The 20,705-nt window shown below is 39.9% G+C and overlaps 1 protein-coding gene across 2 annotated transcripts in view; it reads left to right on the top strand.

The window, feature by feature from the left end:
- The window catches only part of LIN54 (lin-54 DREAM MuvB core complex component), a 72,043-nt gene that overhangs the window by 13,811 nt on the left and 37,527 nt on the right, over positions 1–20,705 (top strand). For both annotated transcript variants that reach the window (XM_036764359.1, XM_036764360.1), the window contains exons 2-4: positions 4,534–5,267; positions 10,401–10,521; positions 13,353–13,495. In XM_036764359.1, coding sequence (XP_036620254.1) covers positions 4,569–5,267; positions 10,401–10,521; positions 13,353–13,495 — 963 coding nt within the window. In that variant the 5' untranslated portion in view covers positions 4,534–4,568. The remainder of the gene's footprint in view (positions 1–4,533; positions 5,268–10,400; positions 10,522–13,352; positions 13,496–20,705) is intronic.

Below are 20,705 nucleotides of genomic sequence, written 5' to 3'. Positions count from 1 at the left end.
TTTATTTCCTCTATAACTTTTATTTCATATTTTTCATTTCTTGCTGCATTTCATGAAGCCCTTGTGGAAAATCAGTTTTTTTTTCCTTTGAGTCTGTGCAGTTGTTATGCAGTTACTCATCCCTTTGAGGTTGAACTTTTGGGGATATCTACAGTGGTTTACTCGTGTCTTCAGCTTTAGTTCAGGGCCAAGCTTCACCCTCTGCCAAACTTTGGGTGTGTGTGATAATGTCCACCCCTTCCTGGGGTTAGGTCCCCTGGATCTTGGGCAGCATCTTCCACACGACGCCTTTCCAGGTCTGTTTTCCCACCTACCTGGCCCCTACTGCCCTCTCCATTACCTTGTATCTGTTTTGTATGTCTGTATGTACATTCCATTAGAATACAAGTTTTTTAAGGCTTCAGATGGTCTTATTTTTGTTTTTATGTCCCATGAACGAAGCACAGTGCCTGGCCTGATCAATAAGTAACTTTGTTTAGAATTCTTTGTTATTCCTTTATGACAGGCAGGCATCACACATTTATGAAGTGCTCACTATGTGCCAGGTTCTATGCTAAATCCTGTGGATACAGATAAAAAAGAAAAATAATCCCTGCCCTCGAGGATCTTAAATTTTAATGGGGGAAGATGGCAAAAGATCTGCAGAGGAGGGTAGTGGTGGAGGGAAAAGGCACCTGTGCTGGAACATGGTGGTAAAATCTTGAGTCAGAAGCACAACCAGGAGGGAAATGAAGCTTGGTTGGTCTGGGCTTGTCTCCAAGATGGAACCCAGAAAGGATGTCACCAATAGTGGAAAAGGACCAGTATGGTGGAGGGCTGTTTCAGAGTAAGACTCCAGGTGCTAAGGAAGTTCCAGGCTGAGAAGGCCTCTGAGTTATCAAAGAGGCTGCCTGTTCTCCGCCCCCCTCCCCCCTGCATATCTGGGACATTACATACAGTTCTTGAAATTGCTATTTTTAATTTACATAAGGTCAAATTTCTTCAAAAATTTTCAGTTTTGTGTAGATGGTATAGTAAAGTGTTGGGCTTATTGGACTGGGTTGACCTCAAGTCAGAATGATCTGAATTGAAATTCTGTCTCTGACACTAGCTCTGTGACTCTAGGTAGATCTCATAACCTTTATTGCTACAGGCAACTAATTCCCTGGTCTTCTATAGTGATGTCTGTTGATGGAAGGGATTCTCATGCCAGGAGTTACCTGTGCTAACCAAATCACAGCGCTTTAGAGTGCATTTTCTCCCAACATATTGTGTTCCTTGATCATTTAGTCTTAAGAAAACTTACTTAACCCAAGGAAAACTACAGAAATAAGATAATGTTTTGCGTTTCCGACATGTCTAAACTAAATCTTTTTAGTCTCCTTATTATTTCACCTGTGTTTCAGGTGTTCTACAGTGATAAAACCATGTTTTCCCAATGTTTATCTTTATTAATGAGACTTTGTTAGCCATAACAATTATAGTTCATGTTGTTTCCCTTAATCAGAAAGTATTTATTAGGCGCCAAGCCCTGAAGTTGCAAAGACAAAAATCAAAGTGTCCCTGTTCTCTAGGAGTGTATATTTTGTCAGGGAAAACAATCTGTATATGTGGAAGTAAACTAGTCAGCCAACAAACCTTTGTTAAAGCTCCCATCTTGCGTGAGGCCTTGTGTTAAGAATTGAGTCTACCAAGACAAAATTGAAATATTCTCTATTCCCCAAGAGCTTTCAGGCTAACAATACACAGACAAAATCTCACAAGTGACTGGAATAGGTGTCAGCAATTGGAGAGAACCAGGAGAAATTGTCCCCTTTAGTTCTGCGTTTTACTGAAAAGCAGGATACGTGGTTTGGTTGGAAGTATGTCATTGTAAATAATACTTATCTTTAGACTTTAAGGTGATGTTAGTCATTTCTCTCTGGAGGTTTTTCGTGGCCTTAGGCCAAAGCAGTTAGGCCCAGACTGGCAAAGACTGTGTAGGCCTGTTTGCTTGCTTTGCCTGGAGGCTTGGAGGCTTCTCATCCTGGGCATCTGAGATGGCTGACTGGACTTATAGATGAAATGTGACCAGAAAACAAAGCTTTCCTTGATATGGAACTATTATCAAAATGTGACTTTAGCCCAGTTTAATCTGCTGTTTGAGTGAAAAACTATTTATTAAACACATACAAAGTGCCAGGGAATTGTACTGGGGATTCTGACACAAAAACTCCATAGACCATCCTCAAAGAGCTTACATTCTACCACACACACGCACAGTAGTGGCAACCAGGGAGAGGCATTGTGGCTTCATCAAGTCTTTGGGATGGTAGGTAGAATCATAGCGTGAATGTTGACAATTTCTTTGCTGGAATGATTGTGTTAATTTGATTTCTCCTCCCAGAGCAAAAGGTGGAAAGGGGGTGGGATGAATTGTGGTTTGTTTGGGGCTGGCTAGTTATAGTGAGCTCCTACCAATTAGGAGAGCACAGTCCAAGGGCAGGTGAGCAGGTGGACTGGGCTGGAGAAGTATGGAGATGCAGTGTCGCAGCAGCTGATAGCATAGGTTAGTGTTGTATTACTCTGTTAACTTCCTTAGTATCCATACAGAGATGGGCATGTTATCTGTGTGGTCAAATGGGAGGATATTTTTCAGTTATATTGAGTAGATAACTCCTTCATTCTTAAATCACTTAAATTCATGTGTTTATATAACGCCTCATCTTGGAGAAGATAAGTGAGATGTCTTATCACATACTAGATATGTGCACACCAAGAAAGAGCAAGACTAAGGTACAAGAAGATAAAAGAAAAGTACACTATGAGGTGTGTAAATTGCTATTAACCTCACCAAGTCCAAGGAAAAGACCAACTTCAAAAGTAAAGAACAATGAAAGGAATGAATTCTACCCATAAGGCACACTAATGCACTGTTGGGGAAACTCAGAATTGGTCCAGCCATTTTGGAAAGGAGTTTGGAATTATGTCCTTAAAGCCACTAAGCTGTGCATAATCTTTACTTAGGGCCATAGAAATTAAAAGCAAGGGAAAAGACTTCTATGTACAAAAATATTTATAGCAGTGCTTTTTGTTGTAGCAAAGAACTGGAAACAGAGGGTATCTATCAGCTGGAGAATAGTTGAATAAATTATGGTATATGGATGTAATAGAACACTTATTGCATTGTAAGAAATGGTGAATGAGGTGTTTTCAGAGAAACCTAGAAGAGTTGTGTGAATTGATGCAGAGTAAAGTGAGCAGAACCAGGAAAATGTTTTGTTTAACCAATAGTATAAAAAAAAATCTTGAAAAGACTTAAGAACTCTCAAAGTAATGACCAGCCATTATTCCAGAGGTGCCAAACCCATGGTGCAGAATGCAATATACATCGTCATACATAGCTTACAAGGAAATTTGTTTTGCTCAACCATATATATTTGTTACAAGGATTTTGTTTTTGTGTTTTCAGTTTGGGAGGGGAAGAAGAAGACCACCAATAGAGTTTTCATAAAGAAAGATAAAAGGGTCATTGAGGCATTTACAGAACTTCAAAGAAGAGTACAGAAGGAAATGCAGACAAGCAAGACTGCTTAAAAGCAAGCTGGTGCATGAAAGAAATTCGTGGTGTCATGTACAGTTACTGTTTTCTGTTCTACTTTGTATATAGAAATGCCATTTTATTTGATGTTTGCTAAGTTCAGAATAATAAAAAAAAATTGATTAAAAAACAACTGCCTACAGAGTTCTGAGAAAGGAGTCCTGCCTTTTGCTAAGACTGCCGTATCACCTGGATCTGCCTTTATGACTCAAAAGCCTAGGACAAATGGACTTGGGTCATGTGGTTAGCCTTCTGCTACCTAGGTGTTTATAAAAGTTATTAATAAAATCAAAACCACAAGTTTCTCTCCCAGCTCAACTCAGTGTTCCCAGGATACAACCCTAGCTATTTTAGACACATACTACCCAGTAGTTATAGACTGGTCATGGTTCTTTTTCTTTCTTTCTTTCTTTTTCCTTAAGAATAGTTGAAGGAATAGATATATCATACAGGAAATCCATGGCAACTGAAGGCATAAGGGCAAGGGGAGGAGGGCTAAAACTTCACTGTCCTGTCTGACTTTGTGAATTGACAATATTCATCATAGTTTCTTCCATCAAGTAGAGGCTGTGACTCTTGGATCCAGGCCTCCATCTCCGGGCCAGACTCTGACCTCTCCCACTTCACACCGTCGTGGACTTCACTTTCGCCAACTGCCACTGTGCTGCTTGTCCTTTTCCAAGTCCACCTTGAATCTCAAACTCAGCGTCTTGTCCTGCCACAACAGGGAAAGAAGGGAGGGGACTCATTCTGGCTAGGAACTACAGCTCTTAGCCACCTTTGCTGCCAGAACTTTATGGAGGGAAAGTTGGTCTTGAATACCCAGTTACATTGGCCAAAAAAAAAAATTGCCCTTTCTCTTTGGTATAGAGTTTTCTTGGAATGATAGCTTTGGTTTTTTGCAAATAATAATTTCTTCATTGGAGCTGAGTTGCTTCTTGTAGCTGATTTTTTTTCTCCTATTTTCATTGTAGTACCTGGTTATCAGCTTCCAAGTGGAAGAACTATCATGGAGGTGGTGTCAGCTGAGGTGAACAGCTTACTTCCAGAGGAGATCATGGACACTGGTATAACTTTAGTGGAAGATGATAGTATCGAGGCTGTTATTGTTTCATCCCCAATGGGAGATTCAATTCCCATGGAAACGGACCTACAAGAAATTGTCAACATAAATTCATCCAGTGAATCTGCAACCACAGCCATGTCTATTACCACAGAACCAGTCACAGTGTCTGGTAACCACGCTAACAAAGTTGTTGGGAATACCATAGTTACAAAAACAGATTTGAATACTGTAAAAACAGCCTTTCCAAGTGGCCTTCAAAAACTTGGTGCCCAGACACCTGTGACTATTTCAGCCAATCAGATTATTTTAAACAGAGGATCTCAGACATCTGATCTTAAACTTGGCAATCAAACAATTAAACCAGATGGACAGAAGTTAATTGTAACAACTTTGGGCAAGTCTGGCCCACCAATTGTTTTAGCACTACCCAATAACCAGCTGCCCCAGACTCAGAAAGCCACATCTCAGACACAGTCAGGAGACTCTAAAGTGCAATCTCAGCAAATCAAAGTAGTTACTATTGGAGGAAGGCCAGAGATGAAACCTGTCATTGGTGTGTCAGCGTTGACACCGGGAAGTCAACTGATTAATACCACAGCTCAGCCTTCTGTGTTACAGACTCAACAATTAAAAACAGTGCAGGTAAAAAATACCCCAAAAGGTTTGTCTATTAAAAATGCATGTATTTGAAATATCAATCAGTTATAGGTATGTATCTAGCATTGTTTATATCCAGATTCTTAACAAGTAACTTTTGAATGTTGCTTTCAGTGTATACATGAAAACAATGATACCTGTCATATAGGAAGATTTTCAGCATGTAAACGAGCTAGCCAAAACCAAATGTTTTGGTTGAATTTAATTTTGAACATTTAAATATGTATTTCGTGTTATGTATGTTTTTAGTGGAAGTTTTTTATGTATGAGAAGAAACATTCTTATTAACCAATTACCAAGGATAGCTTTGTAGGAATGGAACAGAATTTTGTGTTTGAACAAATAGTCTTCAGTACTAGAGATCAGCAGATCTCTGTCCTTTGACTGTGGATCACCATGAACCTTAGCTTTGGGATCCACTGTCACTGCACCTTTTTTGCTGTGTCATCAGTGGGACGCTGAGGTGGAAGGTTGATTACTTAACTCTTAAGACTTTGTCTGAGTAAAGACCTTCCTTGTCCACTGCAGCCTTTCTCTTTGGAAAGTCACTCTTAACCATTGTTTTGGGATCCAACTTTTATTTCCCATTCACACTGGGCTTCCCCCCTGCGACTCCCAAAGCCATGACCATTAGTGGCCCTCTCAGATTCAGTCTTCCAAGTGAGGACAGGAAGTAGAAGCTGGATATGAGGCAAAGAGGAAGCTTAGAAAAGTTGCAAGGCTAAGTTGATACATAATAGGGGTTCTTTTAGATAGTGTTTTGTAACTAGAACCTTGTTCTCTTGAATCACTCTAGTGTTGTTATAATTAGACTGTCTTCTTGTCTTTTTTTCGTAAAAACACTACTATAAAATGTCCCCATTTATTCTACATCTGTTAACATCTATAAGGAAACTTCCAAACCTGGAGGTAAGCCAAAACACTTAGATCTCTGGAAAATACCAATCCCAATAATAGTGATCAAGCTCAGATTTACATCATGCTTTAAGATTCGCAAAGTACTTTACTTAAATTATCTCATTTGATTCTCACAGGAACCTTGTGAGGTTAGTACTATTATCCCTCTTTTACAAATAAGGAAACTGAGACAGAGAGGTTCAGGGACTTCACAGCTAATGTCTGAGGCAACATTTGAACTCAGGTCTTTCTGACCCTGTATCATTTAGTCCCCCCATATATCACAAAGCCTATACATTTTATTTTATCTTTTTCCTTTTTCATGTATATGGAATATTTACCATTTCACAGTTTCTGGTTATCTGGTTTCCCCTAGCAACCTAAGGCTGTTTTCTCAGTAGAAAGAGTAGAAGGCCCATAGCTCTTGGTTAGAGGGCTAGGGAGAAGGGAAGGTATAATCAAAGCCTCAGGAAGAGTGGATCGTGCAGTGTGACCCTCCAGAGGTGTGGTCACATCAAGACCCAGCTGCAGCGTCTGCACTGAACAGGACATAAAATGTAGACTGACCAGAGCTGTCTGGAGCGGCTTGTCCTACAGGTAATACCGCAGAACCTCTGAGCCAATTTGGCACAAGAATCACTGTGATTATCTTGAAGAAAAAAATGAAATATGCACAGTAGCTTTGGCAGTATGGGACAGCAGGCAGAGAATGGCCTGTATGTCTGTAGAGCACCATAAAGTTTGCACAGTGCCGTTTGGTTCTCACCAAAACCCTAAGTCGTAGCTGCCACAGGCATTACTGCATTTTATGGATGAGGAAACTGATGCCCTCTGTCTCCCCTTCTTTGTTCCGATCTCTGAGGAGGAAGAGGCCTTTCTCATTAAGAGCAGATCTTCTCTCTTTGTGCCCTCGATCTCGTCCCTTCCAAATATCCTGGAGCCCAAGAAGACCTGAGTTCAAGTTCTTCCTCTGACCCAGATCGGGCAAGTTGCTTAGTGGCTTAGCACCCTGGACAGCTCCCTTAAGACCTACAGCGGTAAAGGGAGTTCACTCATTTAGAGTTACTTAACAGTACTAAATCATTGGTCTAGACCAGATTTTGAAAACTGTTTATGAAATAGGCAGAGAAATTTGTAGTAGAATTTTTTATAACCATTCAACAAATATTTGAGCAATTTAAAAAAAAATTATTGAAATAGTTTTGTTAATTCAGGAAGCGTTTTTCAGTTACCTGTAACATTTTACTTATCCCAAATATCACATTTACTGAAGGTACCAGAACAATAAGGCTTCTCTTTTCAAGATGCCGAAAGAGCCCATTAAATTCTCTCTTTTATTTATTATTAATAATAACAGATGTTTATGTAGCACTTTGTGGTTTTCATGCTCTCATATGACCTTGTGATCTCTTTGCCACCCTTTTCTTGTAAGTGCCTCTTTTCCAGCTTGAAGGTTAGTTTTTTTAAAAAATTAATTTATTTTTAGTTTTCAACATTCACTTCCACAAGATTTTGAGTTACAAATTTTCTCCCCATCCATCCCCTCCCACCCCACGAGATGGCATGTATTCTGATCGTCCCTTTCCCCAGTTGCCCTCCCTTCTATCACCCGCCCACCCTCTCTTATCCCCTTTCCCTTTACTCTCTTGTAGGGCCAGATAGATTTCTATACCCCATTGCCTGTATATTTTATTTCCCAGTTGCATGTAAAAGCAATTTTCAACATTTGTTTTTAGGACTTTCAGTTCCAAATTCTCTCCCTTCTTCCCTCTTCACCCACCCTCCTTGAGAAGGCAACAATTCAATATACGCCACACATGTGTCATTATGCAAAACACTTCCATAACAGTCATGTTGTAAAGACTAACTATATTTCCCTCCATCCTATCATGTCCCACTTTATTCAGTTTTCTCCCTTGACCCTGTTCCTTTTCAAAAGTGTTTGCTTCTGACTACCTCCTCCCTTCTATCATTGTCCCCCCACCCTTATCCCCTTCCCCGCTACTTTCCTGTAGGGTCGAAGGTTAGTTTTATGAGCTCTATTAGACCCAGAGTTGTGAACACTCAGAATCTCTGATTTGGCTGCCTCTTTAGCAGATTTTCTTGTTGGTGCTTTCTTTTGTTTCAGTTTTTTAATTAATTAAGCCTATTTAAAAATATCCTTTATACATTGGTAGTGTTCAATTCCAAATGTAATTATGTTCCAATTACAAGAACCTTTTTTTTTTTTTTTTAATGTGAAAGCCCTTGGGCTCCATTACTTAGCAGCCTTAAACATAGGGGAAAGATGAGACTTTACATTTGTTTGTGAAATTTTTAAATTTTGGGAGCAGCTTATTTGTTTAAGTTTTATTGGGACAGCTTGGTGGTGCAGTGAGTAGAGCACCAGCTCTGGAGTCAGGAGGACCTGAGTTCAAATGTGGCCTCAGACACTTGACAAACTTACTAGCTATGTGACCTTGGGCAAGTCAGTTAACCCCAATTACCCTGCCTTCCCCCCTCAAAAAAAGATCAAATAATAAACTAAGTTTAATTGATGCTTCTTTTTTTAAACATCATAGTAATTTTTAGAAATACCTTACTCTTCCCTAATAATTGACCACTCGCTTGTTATCAGAGAAAGACAGAAACACCCAATATAGTGACCCTGTCTGAGGGTGTATTCAGCAGTCTGCCCTAGCAGCCCTCGAACCTCTTTAATGAGAAGAAGGAGATAGAACAGCCTAATTTAAAAAAAAATTTCTGCTTTGAAAGTATTTGTGTTAGCAAACACTATAAATAAGTTAGAATTATGGAAAGTATCATGAAAACCTAAGTATTACTTATATCCAAAAAAGGCAAATTAATTGTCATTAACTTTTTAAGAACTTAAGTATATGATACCTTTTTCATACCTGAAATCCATTAATGTTCAGCAGACCAGTAAAATTCTTACCAGTTTTGAAATTGTACATGTTTAAGGGCAAATGAGGACTGCTTTTCACTTTTCACTATCCCATTAACTAGGCATTCACTTAGGGATGTGCCAAGTTGTTTAAATAGATCCTCAAATTGTTCTCTGTATCAGGCCCGTTGTTAGACTCTATGCTACATTTCCTATTTTCTGTAATTCCTCCCCACCCATAGGATTTTGCATTCATAATGTAAAGTAAATATGTTTCATTGAAATAATTCAGTTTGGAATTTGGGCTCCCAAAGCAGGAAATCAGATTGTTCCATGTTGTGTCCAGTATGTTGTTCATATTCATGTTGGTAATATTTGTTATAATATACTTCAATACAATACAGTAAGTACTGGACTTGGAGGCAGAAAACAGGTCATAATTTACCTCCATTACCATCTGTGTGACCTTGGCCAAGTCACCTAACTTCCTTAGCTTTGTTTACTCATCCATAAAAGTGGGGCTACAATAGGATTATTGGAAGGATGAATGAGACAATGTGTCTAAACTATTATTTAACTATACGTGTGTCTGTGTATAAAACCAATCATTATTACAAAGTCTTGATTCTTGATTTTAAGAAAGTATTTGTGCAGCTTGAAAATATTTTAAGTCTGTAAGTTATTAAGGAGCTGCATGTTAATTTGAAACGAGCAGTCTTTAGTACCTGGTCATTTCCTTCAGAATGGACTCTTAGGAATTGCCATTTGTGAAAACTTCTTTTTTTCAGTTAGCTATACTTATTTATTATAGAAAGGTTTTTTTAAAAAAAAAATCCTTAATATATATTTGTATTATACTTCCAGAGGCCTGAGTAGTAATTTAAAAGTGACCTCACTATTGACTGAAAATAGTATTTTCAGGAGTAATGGCACTAGATTATTTCTCTAAAGTGAATCCTGGTTCTATCTTACTTTTTCCTTTTAGCATTTCACATCATGTTTTGGGAAAAGAAAGTCAAATGGTGTTTTACTTTTTATTAAATGTGTTGTTGTTTTGCTTCTGATTAATCATAAATTTCTGTTCCCGAAATTTTAAATGCTATTATTGCAAACAATGTATAATGTACACTGCAAAGAGCTATGCAGTTTTTTTAGCTGTGAAATTTTTAAGGGTGTGAATATTTTAGTAACTGACATTTATTAAATTCTTACTTTTTGTTGTTAACATTTGTGTATTTGGCTAAGTAAATGGTTGTTGTTGCTGTTTGCTAGCTCTGTCTTAATTCTAAGTAAATGAGTGCTTTATAGCGATCGACACAGTTATTTATACATTTCAGATTGCTAAGAAGACGAGAACACCAACTTCTGGTCCAGTGATCACCAAGTTAATCTTCGCAAAACCAATTAATAGTAAAGCAGTTACAGGACAGACAACTCAAGTATCCCCAGTCATCGCAGGTTGTATTTATTTATTGTTTCTTAAGCTACATTTTTTACCTTCATATTATACAGATTCACAGGAAGCTGATCTACATTCCTAAGTGTCTCCAGCTGTGTGAGCCTTCAGTGGGAAGGGAAAGGCAGCTGACATAAGCTTCAGTTAGCTCTCAAGGATTCATAATTGTTCAATGTATGTTAATCACAGAAGAGTGTAGCTCAGCCGTGCAAAACTAGCCCATTACCTTGTCTTCTAAAGCGGAATTTGATTCCTCAAATGAAAACAGATGAAACATTACATACAAATAGCCACCTCAGAATTTCAGGTGCATTTAAAAAGAAAAAATCACGGGCCTACACTTGGAGATGCGGGAACATAATGCTTACATAATAACATGATACTTGAATAATAACATAATAAGTGTTATGTGTTTGGACTTTAGAGCATAGTATTTCAATTAAAAGTTAAGGGACTTTGTTTTATTTTTTTTTTCCTTTAATTTTATTTGCACCTTCTTTGGAGTTTATATATCTAAAAACTGCACCTAAACCCTATTGTTGGCTTATCACATAGTGAGTATAGGAAAGGTTTACCAATTTTGGGACGATGTTTTATTTTCTTTTTCTTTCTTTTTTTTATTTTAAATTTTTTTTGGTGGGGGAGGCAGGGCAATTGGGGTTAAGTGACTTGCCCAAGGTCACACAGCTAGTAAGTGTGTCAAGTGTCTGAGGCTGGATTTGAGCTCAGGTGCTCCGAACTCCATGGCCAGTGCTCTACTCACTGCACCACCTAGCTGCCCCAAGAATGTTTTATTTTCATACAATTCAGACTGTGTTCCACTGAAATCTCCATGTTTTTTTAGACTAGAAATTATTCATTTTGCGTGTCATTCAACAATAAAGTGCCATCAGCTTGAGGATCTCTTCATTGTAAATAATGATGTGAAAAGATGTGGGTTTTTTTTCCTTTTGGTAACAGGTTTACTTTTAGCTGTGCAGATACTACATTTGTATTCGGCAGTGAAACAAACTGCTCTTGAAAATCATCAAAAGTTCTGATTTCCCAATAGCCCCATCCCTGCTTTAGTTGTTAAGAGTATCTAGATTATACTTGAGTTTGTAATTGACAAGATGTTGATGCATGATTTAATTTGGTGCTGAACTAATAATACCAATAAATGTAACTTATTATGTAGCTTTAAAAAACCATGTGAAAGATGTCAGGAACATATTAAACTGCTATGTGAATTACCCTGTTGCATAAAATCAGGGCCTAAAAATGAAAAGAATCATCGAATTTGAGAGTTGGAAGGGATCTCCTCTGCCTTCTAGTCTAACGCATACATGACGTACCTGACAAATGGTTGTCTAGTCTTTGCTTGAAGATCTATAGAGAGGTAGCTGGGTAGTCCAGAGGATAGAGTAGTGAAGGGAAGAGGACCTGAGTCCAGATCCTGCCTTGGAGCCTTCCTAACTGGGGAGTCATGGATCCTTTCTTGGGCTTAGTTTCCTCAATGTCAGATAAGGATCATGAGAGTGCCTCCCTCACAAGGTGGTCTTTGTCAAGCTCCTCACCAACATCATGATCATCATTACTATTATTACATGCATATCACCTCTCTTGGTATCATCGTTGTTAGTCTTGGTAATAATGAAGGAGATCCCACCCTCTGTGGAGGCAGCCCTTTCCAATTTGGAGTAGCTTCTGGCATTAATCCGAAATTGGTCTCTTTGAAGCTTCCTTCCACCCCATCCCCATTCTGCCTTCTGGGGCCCAATAAAACATGCTTCGTCTCTCCTTCACATGCCATCCTTGGAGTACTTGAGGACAACTATCATGTCTTCCCCGAGCCTTCTCTTCTTCAGGCTAAAAATATCCCATTCCTTCTGCTGATCTTTGTATGACATAGACTTCAGGCCCTTTGTTGTTTGGGGGTCTTCCGCTGGACATGCCACCTTCTTGGCCTTTAAGCTTTTGACAACCCAACCCAAATGTTAGAGTCAAAATATGAAAAAATTGCTATCTTCATTTTTCAGCTCATGGGCTGTGTAAAAAATGGAGAGGAAGTTGGCTTTTAGAATGACTATATACTTTAGCTTTGTTAATTTCTCAGGGAAAGAAAACTAAAGTTGCCAAGAGTCATTTTCTCTTTCTTACTCTTCTTCCTCCTTCCCTTTAGCTCCATATCTGTGAATTAAACAAAATGAAACTTTTAAAAAGCAACTAAACTGCCAGATTATGGCATCAATAGATTTGAAGTTGGAAAAGATGGTTATGTTAGCGCAGAAAAGAGCACACACAGATTGGCATAGTGTGCATTTAAAAAGCAAACATTGGGCCAATCCCACGTGCTGGAAAACTTTAATATTATTGAAGAAAGGAATATTTGAAAGTGTTAATCCAAAATTGACCTCAAGCCTTAAAAAGGACAAAAATGTGATGGCAACTTGTTTTTGGTGGCCACAATAGGAATTCATCAGACGAAGTCCTCAGCCTGTCTACAGTATGGTCACGTAGTACATAGGGTCAAAGTTCAGGGATAGAAGGTTTTCTAAAACCTTCCCTATAGGGCAGCTTCCCGAAACCCAGATTGCAATTTTCTCCTTGCATGTCTATCTCAAGTTTTTAATTCTAGCACATTTGTGTAGATTTGGGGTTTGATGTGGTGTCAGTAAAAGTCATTAGCCTGCTCGATTATACCCTCTATGAGTTCATTCCCTTTGATCACATTCAGGTTCTACGTGTTAGCATGCATGCAGTGATGCAGGTACAGTGTGCTCTCTGGGGACGTCCTACAGAACACTTGAGGAAGGTTCACGCTCCTGTTTGACCTTCTTCCTTTGCTTTGCAGGGCGCGTCCTGTCACAGTCTGCTCCAGGAACTCCCCCGAAGACCATAACAATATCTGAGAGTGGGGTCATAGGGTCAACTCTCACCTCGACAGCACAGACACCAAACAAAATAGCCATCTCGCCTCTGAAATCTCCCAACAAGGTAAAAAGATTATTGGGGTTTTTTTGTAGTTCTGGGTATTGTAATTGATGCCTTAACTTTCATTGTAGTGTGTCGTCTTGTGCTTTCCCATTCCTCCTAGTGTCCAGCACAGTGTCACGACAGGCCTCAGGCCCTTAGCTTTCCTCAGCCTCAGTTTCCTAATCTGTAAAATGGAGGTGATAATGCTTGCATATCACTGGGCTGCTGAGACAACTGTAAAGTTCTACCAAATGTGTAGTAGTAATGACCGTTAATAGTAATAAATGGGATTTGTTGGCCCAGGGCTCCAGAAGGAAGGAGTGTTTTCCCAGTAATAGTCCAGGTGAGACTTGCAGCTGTCGTGTGTTTGCCTTGATCAGCTGCCTCCTCCTCAGAGAAGGTGTTAATCATGGTCACTGCAGGCAGGGCTGCGTATGGTCTGCTTGCAGCACTTGTGGGTAGATGCTTTCAGGGCTGGATGTCCTTCTTCACTTTCTTTCCAGCCATGGTAGTTGTGCTCTTTAGCTTCCTGTCCCTTAGGGCCATGTCATTGTTCCCCCAGGTGACAGGCAGCCTGATGAAGCATTACTTCATTACCCAACAGTAGGAGTGGGTCACGGGCACAGCGTTACAAGGGTCCAGCACTGCACAAGGCCTTCAGGAGGGATCGGCAGCTCTGTCGGTGACTTGATCAGTACAAGGCCAGACCCTCCATGATGTGTAGCTGTGACCCATCCACATGGCTGCATTGCAGAGGCCTGGCCTCCACATGTGGACTTTATCTAAACTCCTAGATTGCACTTGCATGTCCATGAGCCTGTGGAGAAGATCACCTTTTGTAGTGACTCTTTTGGTCAAGAATTAGGTCAGTCCTTTCTCACCAGTTGTGCAGCAGGAGGTCAGGCCCTTTGCAACAAGCACTCTTTTTCCTTGGCTCTTGGTGGACTTAATAGCAGCAGCAGTTGTAATGTTTTGTGTCTCCATTGCATCAGGCAGAGCCATCTCTGTTCATCCAGCCTTTCCTGCTTGCTCCACAGCAGGTCTGTATCTGCAGGCACCCATTTGGCTGGTGGGGGTCATGATGGACTCCCTGATGCTGACACTTCTCTCGGTGGCACAGAAACCACCAACTCATATAAAGAGCTAGTTCTGGCAGGCCCAACTTTGCCTGCCATTGAATGTTCCATTTTCATTTAATGATCAAGAGCTGTCTGCCCTGGCTATTGGAATCCACATTACTTAACTCAGAAAGGATATCTCAGCTTGGGGCAAGCTTGCCTGTAAGACCCTGAATCATCTTTGTGCTTATTTTCTACCCTTGTGTCCACATGTGAGGGACTATGGGATCTAAAGAATGGACCACATCCTCTTGATTGTCCTAGTAACAAAGATGTTATTGTGTTGAAATATGCACCCTTCATTTATTAGTCCCACCTAGCTACCATGTGGCAGTCCACTGGTGACTTTAACCCCAGGAGAGCATTGTGAAAATGTAATCAGAATCTTCTTTCTCAGATAAGGATGTTGATTTTTAAAAGCTTTGGCCAAAATCAGAGCTGTCATATAACTTACTAGACCATGCTGTCTGCACCCTGTACTGCTCTCAAGTATCACTGAAGTGATTAGAGTCACTGTTTTGTCCCTGTAGATGCCAAGAGCCACCTGCTTTGTGAATCAGGCAGACTATAAAGTTAAACAATGAATTAGTTGTGGTGAGAACACTTGGTTTCACCATGTTCTTGGTTAAGGCAACTATTCCTGTCACCTTTCTCAGATGAGACTACTTCAAACTAATTATTTCTTTTGATTCACCATTCGAATGGATTCCATTTGTGCCTCTGCCACCTCCAGGTGGGGTTACCCAATATGGCAGTCCCAAGGATGGCCCCTTAGTGTCTATGGGTAGCAATTCCAATAATTCATTCCTGTAGGAGGAAGCCAGCGCAGGAGCCGAGTGCATGTCATCACTCTCCCTAGTGCCCAGTCAAGGTAGCTTAAGTACCTGGAGTGGTGGCATGTCTGTATCCCCTATTTGAAGACTCCCAGGATAATGATGGCTTGGGGATCAGTATACAGTAACCACGGGAAATTCTGAACTCTCCTTTTAGCCATTCCATAGTTTTTGGTGCATACGGCCTTTTGTTACTAGGTAGAGATGTAGTTGTTAAATGCACCAAGAGACCTTGACCCCATCTCTGTGCCAAGCCTGTGTTCATTTGTGGCCAGGTAACAAGCTTTGTCAGGGACAGGAGCAGCACCAATACCTACTTGATTTTCTTGTATGTCCATTTTTTGCTATTTTTGCATCAGCACTAGGGTTAACTATCAATTTTTTCCCCTAGGGACCCCGTACTTTAACAACCAGATCCATAAAATTCCTTTTGACAGTCTCATTCATCTCATTCTCATTAATCCCCTCAGGAATAAAATATAAACTCTTCTGTTTAGCTTTTAAAAGCCTATACAATTTCTATTTCCAGCCTCATTGGACATCACTCCTTCTGTATGTACTTGTTTCTCTCATTAGAATGTAAGCTCATTGAGAGTAGGGATCTTTCACTCTTTGTACCTGTATTCCCAGTACCTAGCGCTGTGCGTAGTAGGTGCTTAAGAATTCTCATGGAATGATTTTTTTGTTTCTGTCCACCACTGTGGCATCTGTGCATCCACCCCCAGCTAGTACCTCCTACGGCAGGTCTCTGTGGAGATAATAGGCATTATGCCTCTTTAAGAGTATCCAATGGGGTATCCAACAGGAAGAGGCAGCTTTGTCCTGGGTGAGGTAAAATAAGCCCTAACTAGGCATTTGTAGGTCGTATATGCCCAGCATAGATTTGTTTGGGCATAGCGCCCTGGCCTCTACACTTGCCATTGAAGTAAGCCTGATCAGAAGTCTGTCAAGGCTAGATGAGAAACCCTAGATTCTTCATTCTCTGGCTTTTGTACTTGGGTGACCAGGAAGCTACAACAAGGGAGTGACCCTTAGGCCTCCAGTGCTTGGCTTCCAGTGCAGGTCTTCTGGGCCCTGTGCTTACCCTTTGGGCTGCCTCTGAGACTGAGGAGCTCTAGATTAGTGTCAGTATTGGCTCACTCATCCTAGAAAAAGAAAACCTCTCAGACTTGTTTAGAACAGTCTGCTGTGTTTGAGCAATTGCCATTTGTGCCAAGATGGGGATGAGGGGGACCTGGAGCCTTTGCTGGGGTCTCCTTGGCCCCTCACCCTCCACCAGAAATCTCAGTGAGAAAGTCTCAGTTCATAGTTCTGAAGCGAAGAGCAAAACTTTTTTTAAACCGATACAGCACCCCTAATCCCTGGCAAATCAGCCGAGGTACACTTGGCAGTTTGTCTCCATCCGTCAGTGCCCTGAGCCAAAGAGTCAAAGTTCAGGAGGCTTTTCGTGGTCTCCTAAATCCCAGCATGGTGCCCAGAGAACTCCCAAAGATTTATTAATTGTCTTCAAGGTGCTCATCTTCTCTCCTACATGTGGTTATGCAAATTCAACAAGTGACAATTCACATCATTTACCATCATCTGGGAACAGCTTTTTATTTATTTATTTGCATTACATTTTTTTTTTACATTGAGTTCCAAATTCTCTCCCTCCTTCCTGCCCCTCACCCACCCATTGAGAAAACAAACAGTATGATATGAGTTATATATGTGAAATCATGCAAAGCATTGGGAACAGTTCTTAATCAGGGTAGTAATAATAGCTAGTATTTGTATGCTAGTTATTTGAGGTTTGAAAAGCACTTTACCTGGCATCTGCTTTGGCATCTTCACAACAAAACAGCCTTGTCTGTATATGAGGTTGGTGCTGTTATCATGACCATTTTGTGGATAAGGAAATTGAGATTGAGAGAGGTTAAGTGGCTTGTCCAGAGTCACATGTGTAATGTGTAAAGCAGGAGTTGAATTCAAGTCCTCCTGACTTTGAGTCCTGTGCTTTATTCACTTTGTCATCTAACGCCCTCTGTAAGGCCCAGATCACACCCACATCTGTCTCTGGACACCGGATGTCCACACTCTCATCCCTCAGTCAGTGAGTACCCCTTCCTGGTATGGGGCATATACAGGACTCCCAAATCTTCCACATGGCTCTCCCCCTCCCCGCCCCCACCCATCCCCCGGTCTGCTGGGGTAGCCTTTGGCTCCCTTCCTGTTGCCTGAAGTAGACGTTGGAGGGTGTGCTGGTTCATGTTTGGGTTTGGAATAAGGAATAGAAGGAGGTTTACTTTGCAATAACCTAAAAAAGATGAGAAGGACCCAGCATTAATGGAGCAGAGCACATCTCCCATGCCTCCATGTTAACCATGTGGGTAAGCTTGATCAGGGTGTCCCTGATTTGGACTTAGTCCAGTAGGAAAGCATTTAAACCTTAGTTCCTGCTCTAAATCAGTTTTTATTGATATCTTTTATTTTTCCCAGAATCCCTCCCCTCTTCCAAAGTGCTATCTCATGTAACAATGAGTTATAAAGAAAAGAGAAAAACAGCAAAAATTAATTAATACATTGAAAACGTCAGAAAATCTATGTAGTATTCCACAGCTGTGGACTTCCCACCTCTGCAAAGGAGTAGGGGGAGGTATTTCCTCACATGTCATCTCTGAGGCCGTGCTTGTTCTGTGTGATTCTTTGTGGCCATTCTTTCCACTGACGCTGTGATAGCCATTGTGTGGACTGTTTTCCTTGATTTTGCATACTTCAGTCTGCATCCATCCATAGAAGTCTTTCTGTGGTTCTCTGTATTTGTCATACTCATAATTTCTTATAGCCCAATAATATTCCACAATAACAATTACATTCATGTGTCATAATTGGTTTAGGTCTTCCCTATTCCATAGAGAGCTACTTTGTTTCCAATTCTTGGCTGCCACAAAAAGTGTGGCTATAAATATTTTAGTGTATCTGGGGCCTTTCTTATCAATGACCTTCTTAGGGTATACACTTAGCAGTGGAATCTCTGGGTCATTTTAGTCACTTTATTTGCAAAATTCCAAATCTGCCCTCCAAAAGGATTGTGCTGCTTCACAGCTCCACTCCCAGTGTGCTGGTGTCTTCCCACAATCCCTTCAACATTGACTATTTCCATCTTTTGTCACCTTTGCCAACTTTTAGGGTGTGGAGTAAGAGCTCAGAGTTGTTTTAATTTTCCTTTTCCTTATTAATAATTTGTAGCATTTTATAAGATTATTAATAGTTTGTGATTTCATATTCATTGACCACTTACTTATTGGATAATGATTTTTGTTCATACGCACACATGCACCCCTTTATATCTTAGATAACAGACCTTTATCTGAGACATTTAAAACTTGATGTTTTCCCATTTGTCCCCTTCCGTTCTTTCAATTTCTAGTTTGCCTCTGGCTCTAAGATATCTGGGCAAATTTTCCTGTATAGTTTTTTGAAATACGATGTCTAGGGTCTTTTTTTTTTTTTATCATGGCTTTCAGGTTATCCAGTAGTTTTTAAATTATCTCTTAAGCTATTTTTCAAGTCAGTTGTTTTTCCCATGAGCTATTTTACATTTTCTTCTTATTTTTCAGTCTTTTGACTTTGTTTTATTATTTTTTGATGTCTCATTGAGTCACTAGCTTCCCTTTGACCAATTCTAGTTTTTAAGGAATTATTTTCTTTAGTAAAGTCTTGTACCTCTTTTGGCATTTGTTTAATGCTGATTTTTAAGGAGTTATTTTCTTCAACATTTTCTGTGCCTCTTTTACCAAGCTGTTAATTTTCTTTCCATAATATTCTTGTGTTGCTCTCATTTCTTTTCCTAATTTTTCCTTTACTACTTTTACTTGAATTTTAAAATCTTTTTTGTTGTTATTCTTTTAAGAAAACATAACCTTTATCTCTTCTAGTAATTTTTCTTGGGCTTGTATCCAGTCAGCATTTTTCTTTGAGGCTTTGTTTATAGATATTTTCAGGTCATTGACTTCTGGTTTTGTGTCTTGAGCTTCCCTGTCACCATAGTACCTTTTATGGTCAGGTTCTTTTTTTGTTGTTTGCTTATTTTTACAGCCTATTTCTTGACTTTGAACTTCATGTTAGAGTTAGGCTCTGCTTCCCTCTGGAGGGGATGGCTAGCCTGAGCTTCTGTAGCTTGATGTGGGTAATTAGGTTTTTGGTGCTTCCAGAGTGGTGTGATCTGGGGAGAGGTCTGGTCACTGTCTTCCTGGTCTGCACTCTGGTCCAAACTCGGGTAGAGCCTCTGCTACCTCTCAACTGCAACTACTACTCTCTGTCCTAGAACTATGATGCAAAACTGGGTAATGGGCGAAGAAGCTGCCACATGGTTCCCAGGCCTGTTTCTAGGTGCTAGCATAGCTGCATTGTATCACTTCCACTAGCCTTATTGTTAGCAATGCTTCCTAAGCCTTGTTCCCCAGGATGTTTGGCTTTAGATTAGTAACCACACCATCATAGTTAGATCTTTCTTGTTTGGTTCTTCTGTATATTCTTGCCACTTCTTAATCTCTTCTACTTTTGTTAAGTTCCTACCATTTTTGTCTTTTATCATGCCCATTTTTGCATGAAACATTCATTCCCTTGGTATCTCTAATTTTCTTGAAGAGATCTCTCGTCTTCCTCATTTTATTTTTTTCTAATTGTTTGCATTGCTCCGTTAAGAAAATCTTATCTCTCCTTGCTATTCTCTGGAATTCTGTATTCAGTTAGGTGTATCTGTCACTTTTTCCTTTACTTTTCACTTTCCTTCTTCTTCGTTATTTGTAAAGCCTCATCAGTCATTTTGTTATCTTGTTCTTTTTCTTTGGGATATTCTTTGTTGCTGCCTCCTGTATTGCAAACCTCTGTCCATAGTTCTTCAGGCACATCTACTAGATCTAATCCCTTTTATCTATTCATCACTTCCACTTCATATTCATAAGGGATGTTATTTAGGTCAGACCTATATAGTCTGATGGTTTTCCCTATTTTCTTCAATTTATGTCTGAATTTGGCAATAAGAGGCTCATGATCTGAGCTGTAGTCAGCTCCAGGGCTTGTTTTAACTGATTGTGTAGAGCTTCGCCTTTGGCTGCAAAGTCACTCTGATCAGTCAGTCTCCTTTTGGGTTGTTGAAAAAAACAGTTTGCTATGAGCAGTGAGTTATCTTGTAAAAACTCTATTAGTCTCTACACCTATTTCATTTTGTATTCCAAGTCCAAACTTGAGCGTTATTTTAATTATGTTTTGATTTCCAGCTTTAGATTCCAATTCCCT

The sequence above is a fragment of the Trichosurus vulpecula genome, chromosome 6 (genome assembly GCF_011100635.1).
Source record: "Trichosurus vulpecula isolate mTriVul1 chromosome 6, mTriVul1.pri, whole genome shotgun sequence".
NCBI classification, from domain to species: domain Eukaryota; kingdom Metazoa; phylum Chordata; class Mammalia; order Diprotodontia; family Phalangeridae; genus Trichosurus; species Trichosurus vulpecula.
Note: the sequence above shows the minus strand (reverse complement) of the source record. Positions and strands in the feature narration are given on the sequence as shown.